At 51.5% G+C, this 25,812-nt stretch overlaps 1 protein-coding gene across 1 annotated transcript in view; it reads right to left on the bottom strand.

The window, feature by feature from the left end:
* The window catches only part of PLXND1 (plexin D1), a 63,451-nt gene that overhangs the window by 27,379 nt on the left and 10,260 nt on the right, over window positions 1–25,812 (bottom strand). The window contains exons 2-16 of the mRNA XM_065749300.1: window positions 23,149–23,325; window positions 20,573–20,704; window positions 18,798–18,898; window positions 18,068–18,197; window positions 17,690–17,864; window positions 16,177–16,285; window positions 15,472–15,574; window positions 12,301–12,405; window positions 10,710–10,799; window positions 9,817–9,910; window positions 7,310–7,473; window positions 5,366–5,517; window positions 5,111–5,210; window positions 1,871–2,010; window positions 1,295–1,462 (exon numbers count right to left, since the gene is read on the bottom strand). Of these exons, the coding sequence (XP_065605372.1) occupies window positions 1,295–1,462; window positions 1,871–2,010; window positions 5,111–5,210; window positions 5,366–5,517; window positions 7,310–7,473; window positions 9,817–9,910; window positions 10,710–10,799; window positions 12,301–12,405; window positions 15,472–15,574; window positions 16,177–16,285; window positions 17,690–17,864; window positions 18,068–18,197; window positions 18,798–18,898; window positions 20,573–20,704; window positions 23,149–23,325 (1,940 nt within the window). The remainder of the gene's footprint in view (window positions 1–1,294; window positions 1,463–1,870; window positions 2,011–5,110; window positions 5,211–5,365; window positions 5,518–7,309; window positions 7,474–9,816; window positions 9,911–10,709; window positions 10,800–12,300; window positions 12,406–15,471; window positions 15,575–16,176; window positions 16,286–17,689; window positions 17,865–18,067; window positions 18,198–18,797; window positions 18,899–20,572; window positions 20,705–23,148; window positions 23,326–25,812) is intronic.

The following is a 25,812-nucleotide window of genomic DNA, read 5'->3' on the forward strand; positions in this document are numbered from 1 at the left end:
CAACATAAATCAGAGCCAGCTGAATCTTTACACAGCTTAGTGACCCTTCATGGCCAACACCCCACCAGTGCCAAAGCAGTCAGAATATACCAGTGACCAAGCAGTCTGAGGAGAGGCTGCTGTCTCTCAGTGGTCTGAAATGTGGAGACTGATGTGTATATTGAGAAAGCAGACGAAGGTGATGGAGAAATACCCTGGTGCTTTCCCTTGTGACTATGGGCAGTGACATTCTTTCACTGTCTCTGTGTTTAGATACTGCTCTTGCCACTCAGCATAGTTCACAAGCTGGCTGGGAGCTGAGGCTGGCTGAGTCACTGCTGTGCCTTGTTATTAGCTTTCCCACAGCCTGCATCTTTGGCTCAGTGTTTGGGAATGCCGAGGCACAGCTCCGCTCCAAGGGGAGCAGAGTGTCAGAGCTGCGTGCCCTGAGCATGCTGCTGTCACTGCTGCCCTGGGGGCACTGGCAATGGTTTCTCAGATACCTTGGTCAGCCAGGTTTGCCAGGCTCTGCAGCTCAGGAAGGCGGGATTCCATCAGAGGAACAGGAGCCGGAGAGCCCCATGAACAGATGTGAAATTAAAAGCAACACGCCTTAAAAATGAAATACAGTGGCCTTGGGGAACACCGAATACTGAAATAAATCACAGCCTATTCTCCAAAAGTTTAGTTGACAAGGAAAATCTTTGGTTCTCACAGATCCCTCCATCTGAAACTGACGCACATACCAGGTGCCGACAGTAGTACAAGCACCACAGCTGACCTTTTCCCATGTCCAGCATGCACTGAAATGAACTGCAGCCAGTCCTAGTGTGTGAGACCTCTTCTGCTCCAGAGCTAGGTTGCCCTGCATCACCCATGCAGAGCTTTGCAATGCCTCTTCTGTATGTGCCTGAAAGGCAATGGGCCAGACCCAGCAGAAAGCCCTCCCTCCCTGCTGGATCCTCTGCACCCAGCCTGGGGCCAACCCTCTCCTTTGCAGGCAGATGCAGACACCACGAGACTGCTCTGAAATGGAAGTCATGATGCTGCAGGAGCACACTGCAGAGCCCAGATAACATATGCTACCTCCTGGTTGTGTTTTGATACTGCTGGGGCTCTGGGTGTGCGATGTGCCTGGGAGCTGCTCTGTGCTGGGATGGCTCAGAGCAGAGCTCACGCTGCCTGCAATGGGCTACGCCAGGATATTCCAATTAGTTCTGTGATGAGGGTGCAACGTTCACATTTGCATTCTGCGAAATTTCAACATAAGCCACAAAAGGAAGGACAAATTCTGTCAGACTCCGCTGTATCTCACCTAATTTGGCTCTTTTTGGGGTTGATGTCTGTTATCATCGGGTTCTTCTCGTACTTGAACGTGATGTTGTAGCTGGCACAAGACCTGTTCTCAAACTGGACGCAGACTCGCACGGCCGTGGTGAGCTCGGCAGACGGCATGGTGCAGGTGATGCTGCTGTCACTGCGGCTGCACAGGGAGAGGCAGGGTGAGCTGCAAAGAGCCAGGGGCAGCAGAGGGGGGGCGGGCACCAGAGGCCTGAGCTCCCCGAAAAAGACACAGGCAAGAAGGGGTTTCAGGTCACACACCTACTAACTACGTTACCCACATACACAATTCCAGTCGTACACTCCCAGCTGCCAGACTAATTTCCCATATAATCAACTGAAAAGGGGCAGGCTCCCACTTCTCCCCAGTGACAGTAACCAGTGGGCTGCAGCAGCTACAGGGCGTTGGCTGGGCAGGGATCCTACGCTAGCAGCAGCATGCAGTGCCCCCACCCAAAAACCATCTCTTCCTGACCTACTGGGGATGATACCATCTTTCCAGCACCTCAGTTCCTGCCACTAGTTTGGCATCAGGCAGACCCGTTCCCACCTGAGGTCTGTGCACTGCTTGGAGCTGTTGACGAGGACACGGAGCTCAGAGCCCACATCCAGCCAGCTGCCTCTGATGGTCACTCTGGTCCCTCCAGCCTTCGGGCCGTTCTGGGGAGCTATGGAGCGCACCACAGGAAGCTAGAAACAGAGGAGATATTCCTCAGTAGTCTTCTAGAATGGTAAATTGGACACTCCAGAGTGCACATGGGAAATGCTGCAGTAAACTTAAGCATCAAGCATAGCCAGGCTCTCAAACAGCCACACAGTAAAAGCTTTGGCTGGCTTGGTTTCAGAACAAGGAGAGACGCATAAGCACTGAGGAGTGAGACTGTATGAAACCTCTGCGTTTCAACAGTCCCAAGGTTCCCAGCAAAAGTGACATGAGCCCAAGCTGGAGCCCTGGATGCCACCACTCTCTTGAGAATTCAAATGCAGGGTCCAGAGCTGGAAGGCAACTCATGATCCATCAGGAAAGGAAATTGCAACTCCCACCATTTCTGCCCTTCAGATCCATCTGCTCCCCAGTGCCAAGCCAGTGTTAAAGCCCTGTTGGACGATGGCCTTGAGATCTGTGAAAACAGCCACCTGATTTGAGATAATTGAATATCAAATCCGCGCTTAAGGAAGCTTCAAATTGCAGTCTCTTGAGGCTACAGAAACTAAAGGGAAGTAACTTTGCCTCTCGCCATTTTCAGCAGAAATTACCATGTTTGTTATCTGCATTTGCAGCCCCTGGAAATCTCCCTGAGACTCGTGAGCCTGAGGCTCTGATGACTAATGCAGTGCTGAGCCTGCACGTCACAGCACTGCCCCAGGAGAGTCAGCTGGGCAACCTTCCTTCTGGGGCTTGGATAGGACACCGAGGGCACAGCAAGTAATTACTTCAAGAGCCTTGCATAAACGACTTGGTAATCCCCTGTCAAACGCTCCCAGCCCCCGGAGGCACCAGACCTCAGCGCTGGAGTGCTGCAGCCTGCACAGCACTGCAGCTGCGGGGAGAAATCGCCCAGAGGCGGCTGCAGCACATGTGGGTGAGCTGCTCTGCCCCGCGGATCTCCTTCCCTGTCAATCTCAGCCGCACAAACATGATTATTAATAGCTATCCTTGCCCTTGTCCTACACTCACACTGCTTCCATCCCTCTCCAGTCGTTTCCTCTGTTGTTCCTGATCATTACCCATTTCCATGAGATTCATTTTGTTAATCTGTATTTCTCTGAGTGTCTGTAGGCAGCCGCCTCCTGCCCTTGGCCCCAAACCTACGCATTCAAGTGTGTGGCTACAAAACAGAGAGGATTATGCCTGTTCCCCAAAGCCCTCCAGTTCTTTTCCTCAGCAACAGCCAGTGGCTGCTGCTCCCGGTATGTTGCCAGCACTGATTGCTTCCAACACAACCTTTGCAAATTCAGTTCATTGGGACAATTCAGATTAACCAGAGCCCACTAGAATGCCCTGGAAAACTCTGGAACGCATTTCTCCCTCCTCCTCATCAGTTACAGCCAAGCTCTGTCTCCCCTGGATATGTCCAACAATGACTTTGAAGGGCACAGCATCAATACCAATACCAAACAGTATGTGGCATCTTACAAAGGACCAGTGCTTCTTCAGAAAGGCAGTTCTAGCAGTCCTTCAGCCTTTTGTAGGTAAACTGATATTAGTGTTCATGCTCAGATCTTACTGACATCAGCTTTGTGTGATGCAGCCTAGACACACACAGAGCAGGGCATCATGTCAGCTGTTCTCCAAGCTTCGTCATCTGTTGTCCAAACTTTGCTGAGAAAAAGGCTGACCATGCTGAGGCACACAGACACAGGACAGCTTCCTGCTGCACCACGTTGCAGAGGACACCTCCTGTCCCCGCTCCCCAGGAGCAGCAGCCTTCACCATCAGCCTGCCGGGATCCAGCACAGACTGGGCTCGAGTTCACAGCCTGCCTGTTGCTTTTCTTGCTTTATTTGGTGCTTTTACAGGTGTTTCCTGAGAGTTTTTCCTTGCACACTAAGAAGCCCTTCAGGCCCTTCTCTCTTTGTCAACAAAACAATTGGTGCAGCAGCAGGTGATGGGAGGCCTTTGCTAGAGGCAGCACACACATCCTGATGACTCAGGCCCCAGAAATCCCAAACCCCGAGTCACTAATGGGAGTACCCCATTTGTACCACACTGCACGATCTCCTAGATGTTCTGGATATGAACAGGAATTTCTGGAAACTGTGGGAAAGGGTCCCACAGCAATCACCCTCCAGGAACCAGCACTGAGCCAGCTGGCAGTGCCTTCCTGTCCCCAGTGTCCTCCCTGATGGCTGCTGCCAGCCACGGCTGTCTGTGCCACCAGAACACCAAACACACCACCAGTTACAAACATGAGGGATGGTGTTCCATGATCCTGTACTATAATTCCTTACAAGAGCTATCAGAAATCAAACGTCATTTCCTGGGGTTCTGGTCTTCCTTTGAGCCACTAGACTGCAGTATAGTCTGTTCTTCTCCAGCAAAAACAACATCATAAGCACAGACTCCAAGTAAGTAGCATGTCCTTGGCACCCATCCCATTGTGTTTGCCCTGGATGCATGGGGCTACTCATGAATAGCGTCTAGCCAGAGATGAGGGTTCCTATTAGGAAGAGAAGAGCTGCATGGATTTATTTCAGGTTTATAGAGATGAAAGTCATCTCTGTGCAATGGCACAGTACAAATCTATAAAGGGCTTTTCTTTTCATAATGACACGGGGTTAGCTCCAGTCTAATCCCTACACAGGATTCTCATGTGAAAACTAAGACAATCTCTGCAGCAAAAAACATCAGTTCTAAGCAGTGTGAATTCATGGTACCTAGCTTACATAGCAAGAGACTTTGCAATTCGTATAAAATCTCACAGGTCACAACAGCCCTTTTGCAAAAGAAGAGGAAGAAAAATGAACTCCTTTTACGTAGCAGGAGAAACAGAGATAGAAGTAGGGCAAGTGAGGAACCATCTCAAGAGCTGAGAATGGAAACCAGATCTCTTGATGCGCATTGTGCATTGACACCTTGGCTGCAGCCCTGCTTCTCGCTCTCAAGCCTGGGTGTGCTGATGTCGTTCAGGTAACTATAGGTAAGAAAACACTGTCTGTTCTTCGCAATCTCTGACAAGTTTTGCCATAGACTCTTCCTTAAGGCAGCTGGGGGCTTGGAGGATCAAAGCTTGTCTTAAGGGGTACAAGGAACATGCCAAAGAAGAGCCTCCAGGAGGCAGTTACTCACCACATAGGAGTACCGCTCGCGAGACCTCCCTTCCCGGCTGACGTTAACGGTTACCACATCAGCAAACACCTCCTGAGCCGCCCCGGTCTGGCACACGATCCTGCAGGCCAGAAGGTTTGTGCAGCACTGGGCAGAGCTGCGGCTCCTCCTGCAGCGCTGGGCACTGCTCCCAGCCCGGCCATCCCATGCCCCAGCCATCCCTGAGGCCAAACCACCCATCACACCCATCCCACCTCGCCCCTCCCTGCCACTCACGTCTCAGAGACGACGTATCTGCGGGGCAGCGGCACGCAGGGCACGCTCCCTATCCTGACGGCCCCGCGGATGTCACTGAAGCGGCGGCCCAGGTTCCTCCCTCGGATGGTCAGCAGAGTGCCCCCCTCCAGCGGCCCACGCAGCGGCTCGATCTGCAGCACCAAGGGAGAGGTTGGAGGAGCACCCCCCGCAGCTCCTCGCTTCGGTCCCTGAGCTGTCCCCATGTCCGCATCCACGTTCCCATGGTCTGGGTGCAGAGGGCCAACCCTGCGGCTCCTGCAGTGCCACCGCCACACTGCTCATGCTGCAGCTTTGCAAACGAGCGTCACACTGCTGGGCAGCTTTGGTACTGGGGCTTGGCCACGGCTTAATGCAGCTGCAGATGCATCTAGGATGGAAGACCATCCCTCCTCTCCAAGTGGAGGTGGGATAGAGATAAACCCAGAGACATGGAAATCGAGGGGAGGGGTCAAGTGCGCTGCGAAGAGAGAGTGCTGCCAGTGTGTTTTTATGCGCAGCTGGGTCTTTCACAACAAGAAGAAGAGAAAAAGGGACATCTGGCCAGCATCCCCACAGCTAGTGACACAGAACTCGTGCAATGACTCGAGAAAGCTGCTCCCCATCCATCTCCTGTCACCACTGGCTTTTACCTGGCACTTGCTGACCTCACGCTGTGATGAAGAGGAAACAACCAGTATGATCTCATCATCAGATGGGTTAGATAAATCTCTCCAGTTCTGAAAGGTCTTTTCCCTTTCTCTTTTCCCTTTGCAAATGCAATGGCAAATGGCAGCACTGCAATTGTAAACTGCCTGGTGACAACAACCAGAACCGGAGGGCATTTGGTGAGGCCACGTCCCCGGGCTCTGCCAGCACACCCCAGCAACAACCACACGTGGCAGCTCCTTCCCCACCCAGGGCCCACCATCACCCACCACTGGGCTTGGTGCCCTCCCTCGCCCACCTCAATGCTCCATGCCTGCAGGAGGGCTCTGCCAGGACTTGTCTGTTCACTTGTGTGACTCCAGAGGATTTGGATTTACCATCTACTAAGGAAATAGTAACAGAGTCCCAGGACGCTTTGCAACCTCAACTTTGCAACCTCAGCTGTGGTTTCCTTCCATTATTTTCGGGCATGGTGCTGATAATGCTTGATGTGCACTAAGGAAGGAGTGGCTCACAGAGAGCAGCCCTCTCCCACGGTGACCAGAAGGAAGAGGTAGGCGGGGGAGGGGGGGTCCCTGCAGTCCCCCTCCACACAGCGTGGGTGTTGAGCAGGTATCACAATGCCTCCCAAGAACAGAAACATTACTGCGGTGCCCACATTAGCTGTTTTCCCTCTCGAGCCTCCTCTCCCTTCCTAGTGACCTTGTTTTAAGATTTGCTCCATTTAGTTTTTTTTCTACTCATCGGGAACAAATGTTTTCGACTCATACCATCTCTTTAAGCAGAACCCCTGATCCAAATACCTCCCCAAACATTAATTCAACTGTAATTTAAATAAAACTTGTTTCAAAATGCACAATGCCAAAGGCCTCTCCATCACTGTTAATCTCAGCAGAACTGCAGAGCACATGTGTCTGGAGATAGGGCTCACGTACCTCTTTCAGCTGTGCTCCATTAACTGCTATTTCTGATAAGAATCCTTGAGCTGGTCCTCCAAGTCCTTCTTGCTTTGCCCACCCCAGGACCCCCAGTACATTTTGACTGTGTTGCTGTTGTTTTTCCCATCGTGAAGAAGATTGAACCTCGTCACTATCAAGATGCTTTTGGAATGCATTTTTCTACTTTCGGGTGACTCAACAGCATAAAAGCTCAGTGAGTAATGCAGCACTGGCCTCGACCCTGCCTTGTGTCAGGGCTACAGCACAGCCCCCATCCAGGGGCAGTGCAGCCAGCACCTGCCCTGCCTCACACACCCTCCACGCTGCCTTTGAGTCTCACCTTCTTAATCTCTGGAGCTGGGCACACATCGGAGGCCTGGGGGGACTCGGTGCTCAGCCTGCAGCTGGAGCTGCTCTCGCTCCAGACGCATCGGTGTCCCAGGTCCTCCCTGCCCAGGCACTGGGAGCAGTCAGCGCTTCCTGTCGCGCAGTTGTACACCTCCACTAGACCACAAGAGACAATGGGAAACGTGAGCTTCTGGGCCTGAGGATTTCATAGATTTAGGCAGTAACAAAAGCCCCCGTGGCTATATGAACCCAACTAACAGCTGAAATCCAGCACAGCAGCAGAAGTGCCTGCATACACAGCAAAGACGAGGTGGAGTTTGGCTGCAATCCTGAAGATTTCCCAGAAGGATCGGGTGCTTGTTATCACTGCAATATAATTTAGCACTTTCTTTTCCTTTCCTCCTCCCTTTGAAAAATAAACAACACTCTTAACTCAGAACCTTTTGTCAATTTGCACTACAAGATCCAGTTCTCTACATCCACACGGGAAGCTGCTTGGCAAGGCTGGCTCCATCCCGTTAGCACAGCAATCACGCCGCTTCCACACTCAGGGGCACTCTTACAATGCTTTGTACAATGTTTACATTCCCTTTCCTTTCCACCCGGTGATCACCGACTCTCTTTATCAACTTCTCCCTTCAGATCTGCTCAGCTCAGCTTCCAAATTGTTTTCCTACAAGACTTTCACCTCTTCATTGACCAGTGCCATAGGTTATGTTTCCTTTCCAGCCCAAACCCTTCTGCCACTGGAGTGTGGGTATCCGCTGAGATAAACAGCCAGAGACATTCAGGAAACGTTGCTTTCACACCCTTTTCCCCAGAGGAGAGTTTGCAGAAGAATATAAAATAAAGCAGCACTCATCTGTTACACTTAGGCTCACAGGAGGATCTCAAAGTGCTTCATAAACAACTAATGAGCCTCAGCCCTCACTGGTTTCTCTGCTTATCCAAGCGAAGCACCACTGAACTGCCATTCTCCACAAAACACTGAGCTTAACTCACCTTGGTTTGTGCCTACCAGCGAGTTACACTGGTTGGCCTTCCACCCAGCAGCAGCCAGCTGGCATTCCTTCAGCGAGCCGCCAAAGCACGGTTTACAACAAAGGCTAATAAATATTAGGAAACACCAGAAAACAACAGTAACTCCATTAAATTCACTATAAAAGAAACACTTCTATTGGCCAAGCAGGTCTTCATCTCTGCTTGCACGTGTTCAGCTGCATCAATCTGCTCAAGGTGAGAAGCAGCCAGGAAACTACAGCAGTCCCACAGGACTCAGAATAGCCTGGCAAATTCAAACTGATGTCAGTATAGGCCACAGAAACCGAACCCTTCTCCTGCAGGAGGAGATGTGGATTCCGCTCTCTGTGCTGCCTTCCTGCTCCCAGCAACGTGCCTGGAGTTAATAATCCTCTGTTGCAAATCAAAATGATCTTAGCTCAAATCTCCTTCTCTGTATCAAATCTCTTACCCATCTATATCTCAAAAACCAAGAAACAAACAACCCCCCCCTCCAAAAAAAACAAAACAAAAAAAAACCTTTCTCTTCTTCCTGCAAGGAGACCATGGCTCATGCTCATGTGGACATTTCAAAAGTTTTGCAAGATACAACTCCTTTGTACACTGGGATTTGCTACGAAGAAAGTTTTTTATCCAGGGTCACCGACTGATGGTGCTAGTTAATGTCTCTTGACACACTACAGCCACCCTCAAAAGATAACCTCATATTTGAGGACCTAGTTTACCTTTGCATCTAGTACAGATCAGTCCCTTGTACTAGAACTGCTAACAGCAAGAGGGGGAAGGTCCCAGAGATGCTGCGTGCAGCAATAGCACACATGTGGGTGTAGCAGCTCTCTGCCCAGGCAGGGAGTGCAGGCTGCTGCGCAAGCTCTGGTGCTGCTGCCTGGGCTGGGTTCGTCCTGTCTGAATGCCTTGCTTTGGGTGGATTTCTCATCTGACTTTTGCCTTCCAGTTTGCTGATATAGCAAGGGCTTTTTTAGGAACCCAAGCATTCTTCCCAGAGACAGAGCACGGAACGGGTGAAAGGCGTTTACACATTTTATTCTTTCTCAGCACAGGAGAAGGAAAAAGGCTCAATTTTTATAGCATGCTGAGCTTTGATGCCACAGCCCTGGGCAAGCACATGACAGGGCCCTTCCCCAACCCTTATCTGCTCAGGACACATTCCTCTGCTGACCTGGGGCTCCCCCCGGTCCTCCCACAGCTGAGCCCCCACGCACTCCATCCCAGGCACTGTGGGAGGCCAGCAACACACTCAAGGACAGTGGTTTTGAGTTTGCCTGGCTGTAAAAGTGAGTGTGCATCTGTACACAGAAGCCTGGGTAACTGTGCTTTCTGCATGTGCTGGAGAGAAAGAGAAGGACTATGCCCACCTGAGCCATGATATCTCTCCTGAACCCAGAAACTTTGCTAGGATTTTAGGATCATTCAACACTGCCCAGATGAGAGCAGAACAAAAATATTTTCAACTCAAACCTGTCATCATCTCCGGACTGTCGATAAATCTGTCTGGTCTGTCCTTCAGCTGAAGGTTTATTGGGAAGAGATGGCTTTTTTCTGCTGTGTGGAGCTGCAGGAAAACACCAATGAACAAAAGCTAAGGACATTCAGTAAAACACAAGGTTACATGCACACATTACACTGACTAACACTGCCTGGTGCTCCTCTGAGCACTGCTTCTCAGTACACGATGGTCTCATTGGCAGCAGAAGGAAAGAAGGGGAAGGGTATTTTCTCTTTCAATTGTTTTGCTCAGGTCTCAACAAAAGGCAAACAAGCACAGCACACACAGTGGTGAGAGCTGAGCTCTGCTCTGATGACATTTTTAGTAGAAGCAGACAGGACAATTCAAGGCCTGGACAGACTGCATGTGTTCAGTGCTGGGCCACAACACAGGGTTTGCAGGTGATGAAGGGGAAGTGCTCCTCTCCAGCCTCTGAGTATTCCCACTGGCAGGAGCCCAAACATTTGCTGCATTTCAGAAAAGCACTTTGTCCTGCAGAAACTGCACACCACTCTTTGGTGAGTGCCTGAGCATTTTCTCAGACCAAATCCTATTTCAGAAGTAAAGCACCAGAATTAGTAACACTGGAAGGTGACCAGAATTTTGTCTCTGTTACTGAACTTTTCCATTTAACAAGATGAACCAGGCAGCTCCTTCCCAAAGCCCCAGCAGCGCAGGGCTGAGCCAGCAGCACGCAGTGAGCCCCTGCTTGGGGCACTAACCCGCTTCGTGCTTCTTCAGCTGGCAGTGGAGGGCAGGAGGAGGTGAGAAGGTCTCAACAGCCCTATGGAGGGGTCCAGGAGAGATCTCCCAGCTCTGGCCCTGCGCTGCAGCACCGGGGGCTCGCGGCTGCGCCCGGACTCACCAGCACGTGGGCACATTCCACGGCAGAGGAGTTCACCCGGCGGGCTTCAAATGTCCTCTCCGTCCCAAAGTGGCACTCCAGGGCTGTCTCCTGGGGAAGGGAAGACAAAGGCTGAAGGACCACAACAAGCGTGTTCTGCCACCATCGATGGATGCAACACGTGTTGTGACTTCCTTAGCTTCTGCCACAAGTGCCTGGGTTGCACAGGGATCACAGAAATTATAGTCCAACACTACCAGCAGGGATGTGCTCTGCTCCTGGCTTATCCCACTCTGTTGGTGTGGTGGCAGAGCTGCCTGGCTCCTGTGTGCCCTGTATGCTGCTGTGAGCACGCTGGCATGGGTCAGCCCTGTCGCAGCCCAGAGCCATGGCCATGCACTGCCACAGCCTTGGACCATCGCTCAGAGCTGTTGCACACTGTGGGCCAATGCATCCCCTGCAGCTGCCCCTGCACCAGCCTGGACACTGACAAGGACCTGGGCTCAAAGCCACCTTTCTTCTGCTCTCAGCAGCTGCACCAAGTAGATCTCTAATTCAAATGAGGATCTAGCTGGGGGGATATTCAAAGAGAGATTTTCAGTGCTGCTTTACTGATAACATGAGGGATGATATCCTCGAGTTACTGCTGTGTCCCATCCACCAGGTTGAACTCCTATCTCCAAGCAGGCTGCTGCTCTGCTGCTACAGAGGTCTAACTGCTCTTAAAAATGGACAGATCTGATAACAGAGATGAAAGAAATCAGCAGCCTCCTGGCAGGGAGAGGAAGGGGAACCTCTGTGCAGCAAACCCGGCCCACTCCCAGCAGGAAGGGATCTCGATGGTGCCCCAGGACGGCCCCGCAGATGGTGGCGAGAGGAAGCGGAGCCCCAGCAGCTGCCCCTGGGGATGGAGGAGTCAGCCCCTTTCCTGCTGACTTCATTTCCTATCAGGTTACATGTGGTATGGCTTCCTCTCCAGCCACCTCCAGCATCCACAGAGGAAGAAGGATTTCTTGCCCTTTTTTGCTGATTGCAGAGGAGCACATCCGTGCTCACAAAAGCCGGACCTCACGCAGGAAGCGGCAGTGAGGGCTGGGACAGGGGAGCTCATTGGGTCAGGGAGCTCCTCCCATCCCTCCAAAGCCTTTCTCAAAGGGTTTCTTCTCGAGGAAGATGAGTCCCCCGGCTGCCTGGCATGTGGCACCCTCCATTTGCGTGCTGCAAATCAGCCCCGGGGGCTCTACTGAAGACTTGACCCGAAATGACAGAGCACTCTTCTACAAATACCAGAGCGCAGTCACATGTTTTCCCAGTGCCCAGCTTTCCTAGCCCAAATTCCTCTGAATCCTCGTGGTATGAACATCTCAGAAAGCAGCACAGGATGTCCACTCCCACTTTTTGCCCTACTACAATTTGCATGCCAGAAAACTTTACAGAAAGGACTTCTTCACACAAAAAAATGGCTCTGCGGTGACCGCCAGATGAAAACGCATTCGCACACCCTGAGGCAGCACCCAGCCTGCACTCAGACGCCCTGCAGTCGATCCCACCCCAGCTCAATCACCCGGTTGGCTCATCTCAGCCCTCCCATTCCCTCTAGAATCTCATCTACCTCAGAGAGCACTGCATTGGCCAGTGTGATCGTGATGTCTCGTGACACTCCCGTGGGCATCGGGTCCACCGGGGCTGGCACAATCTGTGGGCAGTCACTTTTCTTCTGTCACAGACAAAGGAAAAAAAAAAAGAGAGGTTAGAGGGTACATTCTGAGCATCTGCAGGGACAAGTCAGAAGGAAATGTCAAAGCACCTAAAATTAGTTCCGCTAAACCTTTAAAGTCAGATGATACTGCCCTCCATCAGAAGAGGGGATTGTCCCTCTCTACTCTGCCCTCATGAGGCTCCATCTGGAGTATTGCATCCAGGTCTGGGGCCCCTGGTACAGGAAGGATGTGGAGCTGCTGGAGAGGGTCCAGAGGAGGACCACAGAGATGACCAGAGGGCTGGAGCACCTCTCATATGAAGACAGGCTGAGGGAGCTGGGCTTGTTCAGCCTGAAGAAAAGAAGGACAGGAGGAGATCTCACTGCAGCCTTCCATATTTAAAAGGGGATTACAAAAAGGAGGGGAATCAAGTTTCTACTGGTAGATAGTGATAGGATAAGTGTGAAGGGTTTTAAACTCAAGGAGGGAAGGTTTAGACTGGATGTCAGGAGGAAGTCACGGAGTGGTGAGGTGCTGGAACAGGCTGACCAGAGAGGTTGTGGAGGCCCCATTCCTGGGGGTGTTCAAGACCAGGCTGGATGGGGCCCTGGACAACCTGGTCTAGTACCAGATCTGGAGGTTGGTGGCCCTGGCTGTGGCAGGGGGGGGGGTTGGGACTTGATGATCCTTAGGGTCCCTCGCAACCCAAGCCATTCTATCATCCTATGACACAGCAACTCATGAAAGTGAAATAGCAAAAAGGCACAGTGACTGGCAGCACCGTGTGGAGCCTTGCTCCCTGGGCCACCAGCTCCACATCCAGCCTGCCAGCCCTGCCAGTCCAAACTGCAGGTCAGCTACAGCCAGGGGTTGGAGCTCCTGGGCTTTCCATCCTTCTGCACTGGGACCGATGCACTCCTTGCCAAAGCAAAACTCCGCACGCTCTTCACTGCTGCCAGTCCAGGCAGCTCACTCATTGCACACACCCAAGTGGCAGGAGCTGGTGCTGGAGTGACACTGTAGTGCAGCCCACGAAGGCAGCTCTGTGGGCATGACCCTCCTGGAGTATGGGAGCTGTTTCATCTGCTGCCTCACATTTCTGCAACCCCTGCAGGGATTTCCCTTTCTGCAGTCTCCCTCCTGCATGCTGTTATTTCAAGTGTGGTGGCTTGTGTGCATGCACATGCAGAGGAATGGGTATAATGGGGCTGCAGGGGACTTCGGGAAGGGGACTGCAGCAGGAGGACAGCAATGAAAGGCCTAAATGAAGCTGAAAACTGATTTTAAAAGGTCATTTGTCCCTCACTTTTGTTCTCACTTGAAATTGATGGCTCAGATATCGAAGCTGACTCAGAATTAAAATCTGTATGACAAGCCCATCCTGTTCTCTCACAAGATGTAAATCACACTGCAAAACTACAGCAAAAATGAAGCTAGCTTCTCCACTGCCCCAGGGTACATCCAGATTAATGTCTTTGACAGTGGAGCCATTGGGGTAAAAGACAACAAAATATTTGGGCCATTATGCAGAATAATTTTCAGCAGGCAAGATTTCCTGCTTGCCTGCACTGGGCCTGCTGCTGACCATGCTGCTGCTCCTGCTCTGTGCCAAGGGGCACACACAGAGCAGGGCTGCCCGCCCTCCCCACATCGGGTGGGAGAGAGCAGGGAGCTGTGCAAGCACCGTGTGCTGCGGGGAGCACGCCTCGCCTCTTAGCAGGGCACTCGTCTTCATCAGGCACACTTGGTGCTGCCTGAACAAGGAGACTAAATGACAGAGATGCACGTGCTAGGAGAAGTAAAACAACAGAGCAAGGCAGCGGAAAGAGATTTCAGTCCCAAGCTTCTTTGAGCTGAACCAAAAGAGTTAAAATGAAAGCAGCAGGGCTACCACTGGAAATTCATGCTAGCGTTAGTGTCTATTGCCTGGTGCGTCTTTGCATGTCACAGCAGCTGGCATGGCTTGCTAGATAAATACACTTCATAGGGCTGATTAACTCGCTGCCTTGCAGTCCTTTCTCCTGCTGTTCATCAGAAGGTAGAAACAGAGCCTTCCAGCTGAGTATATTGTACATGTCTGGAGCAGGGTGAAGGGTCTGAGTGTTTAAGATGCCGTGGATGAAGCCAGTGTGATGCTGGCTTCCCAGCAGACCTGTTTGCAGGTGCAACAACGCCAGCAATGGTTTATTTACTGACAGCTCAGACTGCAGCATGAGGAGCCACGTTTCCAGGGCTACAGAGCACCTTTCCCTACAGGCTGCTCCCTGGGAGAGCACCCAGGAAGGCCACAGACAGAACGGGACCATGCCCAAATCAGAGCAGTCACTGGCCAGACTGCAGCTTGCTGCTCAGCACCCATCCAGACAGCAAGACACCAGGTATGTCATGGAACAGAACATTTGCTAAGCGAAGGGTGCTTTCCTAAACTGCTCATTATAAACAGCCAAGGCATTCACAAGAAAGCACAATCCATTCAGAAACAATTCACAAAGCAGAAGAAATACGTCCTGCATTCCCAGGAACAATCCACCAGCTGTGACCCAGCAGTGGCAGGAAACATTCCGTATTGTTCTGCTATCAGACAGGACTGCATGGGGTAGCCAGGCGCTGTACACATCCACCCGTCCTGCTCGGGCTCACGGAGCACCCCACTGGGTCTGGGGGGGCTGAACAACCAGTGCAGAGAGCGCAGGGAGCTTCGGAGGAGCTGAGATGGGGCTCAGCACACCACTGCCAAAAGATCTGATTTACAGTACGAAAGCTTGACTTGTGTCTATGGCAGATTGATCAGTAAAAAGCCAATTTTATGTAAATTAACTTCAATTTAAATTTCAGAAGCAGGAACACGTAGAGGCGGTGGGTTAGCAAAAGCTTTAATTTGGAAAGGGGTGATTTTCTCCTTCAGGTGGGTACCGCCAGTGATGCTCTATCAAATGACTGACATACCACAACAGCCAAGTCAAAGCTAACCAAACTGCTTACGTTCATTTCAGTGCTCAGATCCGGGAGGAGGAGGAAGATGACAGCAACAGTGGGGTAGCGTGGGAAGATCTCACAAAACAGCAACATCTGCTGGGACTTACCCTCATCTGCAGTGCATCCTCACACCACGAGCGGTTGGAGACACACATGTACCTGGAGGGGCACCAGTAGCACTTCCACTTGGTTGAGAGGCAGCTGGTGCACCTGCAGTGCCAAAGGGGAGGAGTGAAAAGCAGATCTGGAGATGCTCAGCAGAGCTGAGCCTGAGTCACACAGTAAATCTTCGCAGATTGTGTTCAATCTTTAATGTGCCCAGGAAAAACCCTCCCACCACATGCAATGGCATTTTCTCTCCTTCCACCTGAGCAGGCTGGGGACACGCACGGAGCCACCTGCCCCAGTGTGCTGTGAGGGAGGCTGGCTTGGCTGCCCAAGGGTTAACAGAACATCTCATACAGAAATATTATTCTTGTTTAAAAAAGCCAGCGCATCCAGATGGCTCGAGATGCCGCTAGGACCCTCCTTTGTAAGTCCCTGGCAGCACAGCAGCCACCTTCCTGCCAAATCCTGCCCAGGCCCCCAGTGTCGGGCTGGCAGGGGCTGCACTCGCCCAATTAACCGTGGGCTGGAGGCCTTCACCAGCCAGCCACGCACTTCTGCCCTCAAATTGCCGCATTTTGTCCCCGATTCCCCAGTGCACTCAGGAGATGCAGGCACCAGAGCTGCCGCATCCTGCCCGCGCCAGACACCGCTCATCCCAGCCCGGCCCCGGGCAGCAGCGCCGCACGCAAACATGGATCACTCACGCTCTCTTTGGGTAAATGTTTCCAGTTCTTTTGCAATCATAGATGGTGAAATTGGCCCGGATAATATTTTTGCTGTTGACCCGAAGAGCTGTTTCGACAGTCACATGGTCTGAGAGAATCAAGCCAAAGAACACTGGGTTGCAAGAGCCTCGCTCCTTTGAGCTCGCTCTCAGAAGACAAGACAGGCCCTTGGGAAAACAACAGCTAAATCTGATTTGTTTTCTCTGGGGCTTCCTCTAAGCTGCATTTTAGAGCTGCATTCATCTTGTGCCCTCTGACTTCAAACCCTTCCCTCTTAAATCAACACTTTTTGCAGCACCCTTGCCAAAAGAACATTGCAAATTTCAGCAGAAAACTCCAGTGCGTTGTGCGAGGGTTAAGGAGGGAGTTAATCGTTGTCCTTGCTTACAGTAGGTGCTAAATGATATCATAAAAAAAAAAAGTGGTAATTAAAACATGTCAGTTAACACGTTTTAAACCCCCATTCACTTTCCCCATGACAACAAACCTGGAGAAAAAGTGGAGATCCCATTTTAGGCTACATCGTGCTGCTATGCTGCATTCCCCCCCACACAAAAATCGCTGTTGCTTTTTTTTTCCCCCACAATTTTGCCATATAAGCAGAGGGAAAGCAACAATGCCTCTTTCAGAATATGTACAATAAATCAGTGCACTGGATTCCAGAAATTCATCTGGACATTGCCATAACTAACAATACAAAACAGTTAATAATCTCCCATTCTTTGGATAGCTAGGGAGAAAAACAACGCAGCTTTATCAACTTGCTTATGAAAGTAGGATTTTCAAAAGGACTTGCTATTTCTTCTCCTACTGAAGTCAGTCATCTTCAATAGGGCATTCACTCTAAGCCTGAACGATAAAAGTTTAACACTCAAGTCTGGAGGGAAGCACCAAACTTCCCAGCGGGGCTGTGAAGCAGGGGGCTGTGCCCGGAGCTCGGGTGCAGTGCTGGGCTGCCCTGGGCCACAGCTCCGTGTGCCCACCACGCTGCCCAGGGTGGGTGTGGCTGTGGCTGTTGGATTTTGGCTGCATCTGAAAAGATGTTGCATAATGGGATTAGAGTTTCTACATAGTTTGCTCTTGGGGAATCCCTGAAGGGCACAGTAGGTTTCAAATGGAGCTTAGGCAAAAGCAATTAAAGCATCAACATTGGTAGCAATACCTCTTCCATAGGGCTAAGCCTTTTTTGTTTGAGTAATTCTTGACTCTCAAGCAGAAATTTTAACCAGATAAACATCAATGCAATAAGCATGGGAATTAACTTTTAAATCTCACTGTTTAGAACAAAAATTGGCAGATTTGAAGTGCTGTCAGTTCGTGCTAAGATGGTGGAACGTCCACGCTTTAAAGTCATATGCCCTACGAAACAGAAACAGCTTGGGTCTTTTTTTCTCCATATGCATTATCTGCACATAGAACCAGGGAAAACAGGGCTATGAAGAACTATTTCCATAGCAGTGGCAAGAATGAGAGCTTATTTCCCTTCACATACCTTGGTCCTCTGGAAATGCAGGGTACTTCTGGCGTGGAAGTAAACTACAGTAAATAAATTGGTTCGTATAATCTCCGGCAACTCTGGCTACTGTGTGGATATTATTTCCATAATCGCATGAGATGTTTGTTCCATTTAGGTTTGGGATAGTCCCATTTATTTGTATTATCAGGACCTGCCATTCGGAAAAAAAAAACCCCTCAGTTATTCGCTTAGAAAATCATATTTAGTGTTTGTCAGTGTTTCACAAGGCTTTCATACACTACAACTCCACAAGCGCAGAAGAGCTGTGTGCCCTCATTTTGTGCACTGTGAACTCCAAACACACTCAGCCCCTGCACACCACTCCGTGGGATGCTGCTTTAACAGCAAACCTACCGGGTTCTCTTTGTCAATATTAATCTCAGGCTCCAAAATGGTCATGGAAGGGCACTGCTGCACTCCTTCGCTTGCACTCGCCCAGAAATTGGCTTCTGTGAAGTTCATGCACTCATGCTGCAGGGAACACCTGCAGCACATGGGAACAATTGGTGCTCGATTATTTTCCAAACAGTCCATAACCACATTGACACCCTGCGATCAAGAGCTTGAAAAAACCCCATGTCTGCACCTTTCTCCAACCATGCACTTAAGGACAAAGCTCTGCTGCCACATTTGAGCTCCTGGTGCCATGAAAAGAGCCACATCAGCACTGCTGGGTTTCAGGGAAAGCGAGGGCAGGCCATGCTCAGTTGAGAACAGGGAAGGAAAGGTGAAATTCTGTCTGACTTCAGTCTGTAAATGTCCTGCCTACATTTGTAAATTTCCATTTGAGCATTGTCTCCTACTCAACAATTCCAAGGCTTACAGACATTCTCCAGCAGCACACTGGGGCGGGCAGTCCCACTGCTGGGTGCCTCCAAGATGTTCCTTGTGCCAGCAGCTACCTGCAGCACAGCAATGCCACTGCTGTTACATCTCATAGGAGGGCATGCGATGCTTTTTAAAAGCATTAATTTTGTGAGAACTGAACAAAGACTGGTGGAAATACAAAGCCACCGACAATGCCTGTATGTGGCCTCAAAGGCCAAAGCCATTGCCATCCATGTCAGGACACAACAGGTCCTACCTGGTCTCCATCGTGCACCACCCGCAGTACGCATCAGCTGCAGCCAGGCACTCCGCACACGTCGAATACTGCTCGCAGGCAGCCACCTTCACTCGTGTCATCTGCACAACAACAGCATGGTTGCACCTAATTGTTTCATGCCACAGAAAGGCTGCATCTGGCTGTGGTGTGGCCTGTAGCAAGGTACAGAGCCCAGTGCTGCTGCACCCACCAGAGGCAGCGTGACTGGATCAGCCTGGAGCCACGGCTGTGCGGAGCTGGGCTGCTCCTCCCCAGCCAGCATCTTCAGCATCAGTGTGTGATGGGAAAGTGACTGGCAGTGACATGACACCTCTCCACTGCCTCACAGTAGATGGCTGGGACTGGTTTCACAGTTTCTTGGCTTTAAAAAGCTTCTCCTCAGGCTTGCAGAGAGCTTCTTTCTTTACACAGCCAAATGTTACTTGGTTATTTACAAACTGACCAGAAAGCAACACCATTTTGAGAACCTTAGTTTCTAAAGAGATCACAGTACTGCTGCAGGCTTGCTTTGCAGGCACACTTGAAGGGAAAGCGTGCACCAGTTTCTGCTTTTTTCCTTCAATTTCTGAACATTTGGGAGAAAAAAACTAGTTTAGTAATTCAGAGGACAGCACAACAGGAGTGCCCTGGCTGAGCTCTGCTCCCCGAGAGCCTCCCAGGTACCAGTGGCACATTAACATGTCTGGTTTGTTGGGAAAGGAATGAGCAAACAAGAGCAGCCCAGGTGCTGCTCTCAGAGCTTTATCTGGCCAGGAATAAGGTCCTCAGCACAGCCCGAGAGCTGAGAGAAGAAAGTCAGAAATATCAGCTGGAGAGGCATCCTGGGAGTGTTCTGTGAAATGATAATGACCAATCTGCAGGGAATTAGGGCTTAGAAATACAAATGCAACATACAACGTTTGTGGTTGTGCATCTGTTTCGACAGATTAAAATGTAATTCAGGACAAACCACCAGAGCCCAGAGTGCTCAGCTCTCATCTTCCTCCCCTGCTCACTTGAGGGAGACAAGCCCGTCTGTTCCTACCTGCTGCAGCCCACAGAGCCCCATCCCCGCTCCGCCCGTGGCTGCGCAGGAGCTGCCCCTGCAGAGCCCTCCTGGCAGGCAGCCTTTCTGCTGGGGCTCCCCAAAGCCTCCTCACAGACCGCATGCCATAATTCTCAGTTTTCTATAAAGCAGCAGCCTCGGCTTATCTCCACACTCCCACAAGTGGGATCAGTTTAGATATCTTTCACTCTTCCTTTCATCTCACCACTACAAAGACAGGAAAGCCAATGTGAATAACAGGAATATTCCCTGCCCCAGACAGCAGCGAATCACCACAAGGCAGGGCAAAGGCTTGTGTGTGTTCGAACTCACACTGCTGCAGAAATACGGCCAGCAAACTGTAATGCACGGCTTGCTGCCCAGCTGGAAGGCACACAGACCCAGCCCACACCTCACCACTGCATCTGGACACAGCAGCTGGGAAAGTGCCACGGCCCATTGCCCACCACCCACATCCCAGTGAGCTGGTCCCAGCATCACCACACTGCTCAGGGTGGAGGTGTGGAGGAAATGAGGACTGCTGCAAGCAGCATGGCAGGCATGGGCACAGCAGTAGGAAGGGCAGAGGGGTGCTACGAAAGCAGCTGAAGCACCCAGCTTCTGCTCTGCCCACTGGCGTTTGCAGCACATCATAATGCTCCTTCCTGCTCTCAGCTCAGTGCTCAAGGCGAGGTCAGACTGCTCAATGGGCAGTGAATGCAGAGCTCACCTGATAGGATGTCATCAGATAGAGGTAGGTGGAATCAGAGGGGTCGAACTGCATGATGGGGTGGACAGGTTCTCCATAAGCCACTGAGATGGATCTCCTGCTGACAACCCTCATGGCACTGTCCAGGTTAATCTGTAGTGAGAATAAGACACTCACTGAGACCATTTCTCAAACACTGTGCAGAGAAGATTATTTTTCCTCAGTAATAAACAAGAATCAAGAGGGTATCTAAAGGCATTCATTTGGTATCTTCAGGTGCTGCAGAGCTTTAAACCCTTTACAACTTGCAGACATAGAGCTTTATGGCAAAGCCAGCTCCGTGGCACAGGGAAGCCACTCCACCAGGAGAAATGCCTCATGCTTTACACACCTCCCACCTCTCTGAAGCAATGACCACCTGCAATACTTGGAGCCTCTGGGCCCACAGCACTGCCTGGCTACATGGCCACGAGGCCGTTCCCATGTCAGCACCACGAGTGCTGCTCACACTGCACCCTGATGGAAGAGGCATCAGCCTTCAGCCCTCACTGCACACATACGTGCATTTTTGTTACAAAGAACACTTCACTTCTAAGGCTTAATGAAAAACAGCAGAAATCAGCAATGTGGACATGTAATGTGGCATTCCCTGCCCCCGCTTATCTGAAAATAAGTGTGTCATTTATGGCCAGAAGCTTTTATCCCTGCTGACTCCAGGGGACCGCAGCAGCTGCAGCAGCAGAGCTGAACCCACCTTGCCTCACTAACCACCCGCGAGCCACCGGCAGTGATGGAAAAGGCTGCACAGTGTCAGCCTGCCTTTCAGATCCCAGAATGTCTTGGCATTTGACTTGAGAACTCAGCAAATTAAATGTGGCATTGCTGAGAGGAAATAACAATAGGGCTACACAATTTTGCATGACAGTCACTTTTCAGCTTAAAACTGAAAGGGAGTGAGGAAAATTCCTACTTCCTTGCTAAGGAGGCAATAACAGTAGGGACCAAGCATTCCAGTTCTCTCTAAAATCTGGATTAATTAATTAACATAGGATTAATTAATTCTTGCACTAGAGCTCCACTGACACGTCCTGGTCAGATAGCTAGCACAGGCTGAACGCACAGAGCTTCCCATGTGAGCAGCCATGGAAAAAGAAGGGAGCTACCACTGTCTCCAACAAAACCTGGCTATCCAGAGCTGAACAATTTGCCTGTGACAATCCACAGCATGCAGGAACCAAGTCCTGGTGCCCACCTCAGCTCTATGCCATCCTTTCCCTCCTTGCCAAGCTCTCCTCCAGTGCACACAGCTCCCAGGTGCTGCCCCAGGTCCCTCCATCCGAGTGCAGTTATCCCACTCTCATTCTGCCGGGACCCTCCCATGCACCACATGGAGCTGCTGCTCCTTTAATGACTTTGCTGGCCATGGCACAGATAATGGCCCCGTGAGGTGCCCGCCTGCAGACTATCTGATTAATTCCCCATTCCCTGGCAGCCATAATTGCTGCTGGCAGGAGCTGGCCAAGCACTATTTCTGCCCCTTTGCTGTCTTTTCTCAGGCAGCAAATCTAAGTGATAACTCACGCAAAGTATCTTGTATCCCGTGCCAAATAACAAGGACCCCGAAGGTAAAAGGGCTTCTGGTTATGCAGCTGTGTTGCAGAATTAGATTAGAGCTATCTGAGCAAATTATCCCAGCAAAGGGGAGCCAGGAGCCTCTCCCTAATGGAGGCTTGGTAGATAAGGCTTCTTGCTCTGCAATGGCACTGGAAGGAGAGCTGTCAGCACTGCGTGAATGCGCTGTGTTGCGTGTGGCACACGCTCCCCCAGCCCAGCACCTGAAGGTGTGCCTGTTCCAACTGCCCCTTCAGGCAGCAGTCAGAGCAGCCACGGCCCTCTGATCCCTTCCACACTTCTGCCATGAAGCGAGGGAAGAGACGGGATCTGCTTTTCTCCCCAGGCATTCTGATCCTGTATTCCACATAAACCACGGCTCGCTCCAGGCTGACACACAGCAGTTATCTGTCAGCCATGCTTCTCCAAGGCTTTCCCCCTCCTCCTCTATGGACTTTTGATGCTGAGAACACACCAAACTGTTGTGTCTGGCTGGAATCAAACCTTCTTTTGGCAAATGTCAAGCCCTGAAGTTACTGAAACCCCAGCTTGCCTCCAGGCTGCAGGCGCAGCACTGCCTTTGGAACGTGGTGTAAAATCAGCTCCTTGGCTCCGCCAGGCACAGGGGTCCGCACCTCCACTGCCTGCCATTCCCCTGCCCACCCGGAGCCCTCCAAGGCCCTCAGCTCACAGGGAAAGTATATTAGAAAAGCCGTTAATAATTAAATGCTGCACAATAACATTTCAGCACAGGTCTCATCAAGTACATCCTGCTCGAGCGGCAGCCTTGAACAGTAATTAACAGCCACCAGTCACCAGGCAGCGCAGTCACTGCACAGAGCACAGCAGCATCCAATTACCTCTTTACTGCCAAGTGAAAGCAGGTGCTAAGAGAAACCCACTAACACACACTTCCCATGCTGGGCCAGCCAGGCCGACAGCAGCCGCCCTATGCCCCCACCCCCCGTCCCCACTCCCACACTTGCCTTCAGGAGTCCTCCGCTGGCAGTGCCCAGGAACGCCACGGTGTAGTTGTTGACGCTGGCGACCGCCACAGCAGTGAGGCCATTGTAGGTGAAGACGGGGGTGGCAGTGATGGGGTTCACGATGGCCAGCGGGTGCTGCAGGTGCGCTGCTCCACAGTCCAGCTGCTCCGGCTGCAGCTGCAGGGACACGCACACATCAGTGGTGCAGCACAGCAGCTCCTGCCCACCAGGACCCAGCAGGGACACACCACCAGGCCCACAGAAAGAGCCTTGCCAGGAGACACAGGGCGACACGGGTCTGCAGCCGCTCACAGGACACTCGTTCTCTGCCTCTGGCTGCTCTTGTCAGCTGGTTGCGTTACACTGGCTGAACCAAGCGTCTCGTGGGGCCAGGAGCTGCAGTCCTGGCAGGGAGCCCTCCCGTGGAGCTGGGTGCCTGGCACTGCCGGGGGATCCACCGCGTCGGTACCAGAGCCCTGCACCCACGCCAGGTGTGAAAGAGCGACGGCAGAGGACAAATGTAAGGAGTCCTCATCTATGAACGCAGTCTGTGAGTGGATGTTTGTCATCCACAGCACACAGCCGACCTGACGACCCTGTGCTAAATTAATTAGCGCCACTGCTGCATGACAGCAGCATTTACCAACCAGACCAACGCTCCATATTTCTCCTTCCCCGTCAAGATGCACCCAAGATTTACAGCTGCTCTCACCCTGAGTCCTCTGAGATTTTCCTTATAATTTCTGCTCAGACGACGTGAATGGACTCAGCAGCGCCCGACACCGCAGCAGTGCGGCTGCCGACCACCTCTACCTGCTGTCACCCCCACAGCAGCTGTGAAGGAGCACTGTGAGGACAGCCGGCGCCGCTCAGTGACGGGCACCGTGAGGACCATTACCACATCAGCTGCACCATCGTTTCGGGCTCGTCTCGAAAGCAGCAATTGAGCTGTCACCCTCGCAGGCGCTGGCACACAGCTACGGGCCCACAAGTGTGGGTACGTGCAGGCTGCTGCCAGCGAGAGGCACGCGCAGCACCGGGCAGCGCCGATGGAGCTCTGTGCCCACGCAGCTCGGCCTGCAGCCCGGAGCCACACGTTTTGTGTCCTACTGAAATCAGCCACACTGGATGTCCCACTCAGAACAGCAACCAGGAGTGTCACTGGGGCAGAACAAATGCAGGGATAGCAGACTGCGTGCTTCTATCAGGCAGAAGCTGACGAGCGGTGTGTTTGGCACATCCCTTCCTTCCTGGGCTGCACACACCAGTCCTGTACCATGATTCCTGTGACACAACGTGCTGCCTGCAGCTCTCCCCTCGCAGCCCCCAGCCCCGGACTGGCTCCCGGCTGCGGGTCTGGGAACACAGTGCACACTGAGCCCTGCAGGGATGGGTGCACCCGGAGCTGCTGCCTGGAGCAAATGGGAGCGAGACGAAAGGATCAAGTGGCGGACGCAAGCGACCGCTAAATGTGTTTTGCAGTTTTATGGCATTTCATTCCATTAAAAAATAAAACTGCAGCCCAAATTCTCCAGTGTATACATTTCTCTCTGTAACTGGGCAACACGATTTCTTTCTGCTCTGCACAGAGTATGGCAAGCCATTCATTTTTCTGATTTAATGGTCTGTCTCACTCACAGCCAAACTTTTAGAAAGGCACTTGGTTTCACTAATTTATCTTGGGGACACGTTCCCAGCTCCTCTTTGCTACTCATTACCAACGCCTGCGAGCCGAGGCTCTGCGGGCTCCTTCTGCTGGGTGCGGGGCCGTACGGCCACAGCTGCCTCGTGGGGCACAGCGGGACCAGGCTGCATGCAGACGGCTGAAGCCAATGGAAGCTCCTTATCTGTCACCTCCACCTGTTTATAAATCACGTTTACAGACCCAATATAAATGCAACGCGTTTCTTGTGGTAAACAGGATGTAACTATTGTAAAGCAGGCCAAGCATTATTTTGGTCTCAGACATCCTTCCTCTGAAACACCTTTCTGCTGATGACATCAGCTCTTCTGAAGGACAGGAGGAGACAGATGGTGTTTCCCTCACTTGGGCTCCCGGGTGGGGTGACACAATATGCCGCTTCTGTCTGTAAACTGCAGCACCAAGGAGATATTTTGGCTCCGTCATTTTAGGGTAAACAGGATATGACCAAGTCACATCCCCACACAGGCACCAGACAATCACACTACTTAATCACTGCAGCTTGGGAAATTTCACTTAGAAGTTGTGCTGGAAAGGATTCTTAATACAGAAAGGGTGAAATTTTGCTCCATCTTAAACCAACCTGACCTACCCTGCAGCAGGGAAAGCAGGAAGAGAAGTTTTCTACCCAAGCCAGTACCTTTCTGTCAGCCGCAATTACAAATAACCCCAGAAGTATTTACTGTGTTTCCACTATTTTTCTGCTGCACACTGCAGACGCCTTCAGTAACTCACAGAAGTACCAGGGGAGGTAAGACTCAGCTCCTTCTGTACCCAATCCATTCGGCCATGTCACTCTCGTGCCTTGCAGGAGCCACCTGGGCACGAGCTGCTGCCAGTGCTCAAGCCACCGCCAAGCAGGGCAACCTCAGAATTCCTACAACACTGCAAAACTGCTGCAAATTGATGCAAACCAAGGAGCAACATCTCAGATGAGGGTTCTCAGATTAACCCAACTGTGA

This window comes from Cyrtonyx montezumae, unplaced genomic scaffold, assembly GCF_038088225.1.
Source record: "Cyrtonyx montezumae isolate F1298 unplaced genomic scaffold, pur_monq_1.0 scaffold_6, whole genome shotgun sequence".
In the NCBI taxonomy this organism is placed as follows: Eukaryota; Metazoa; Chordata; class Aves; order Galliformes; family Odontophoridae; genus Cyrtonyx; species Cyrtonyx montezumae.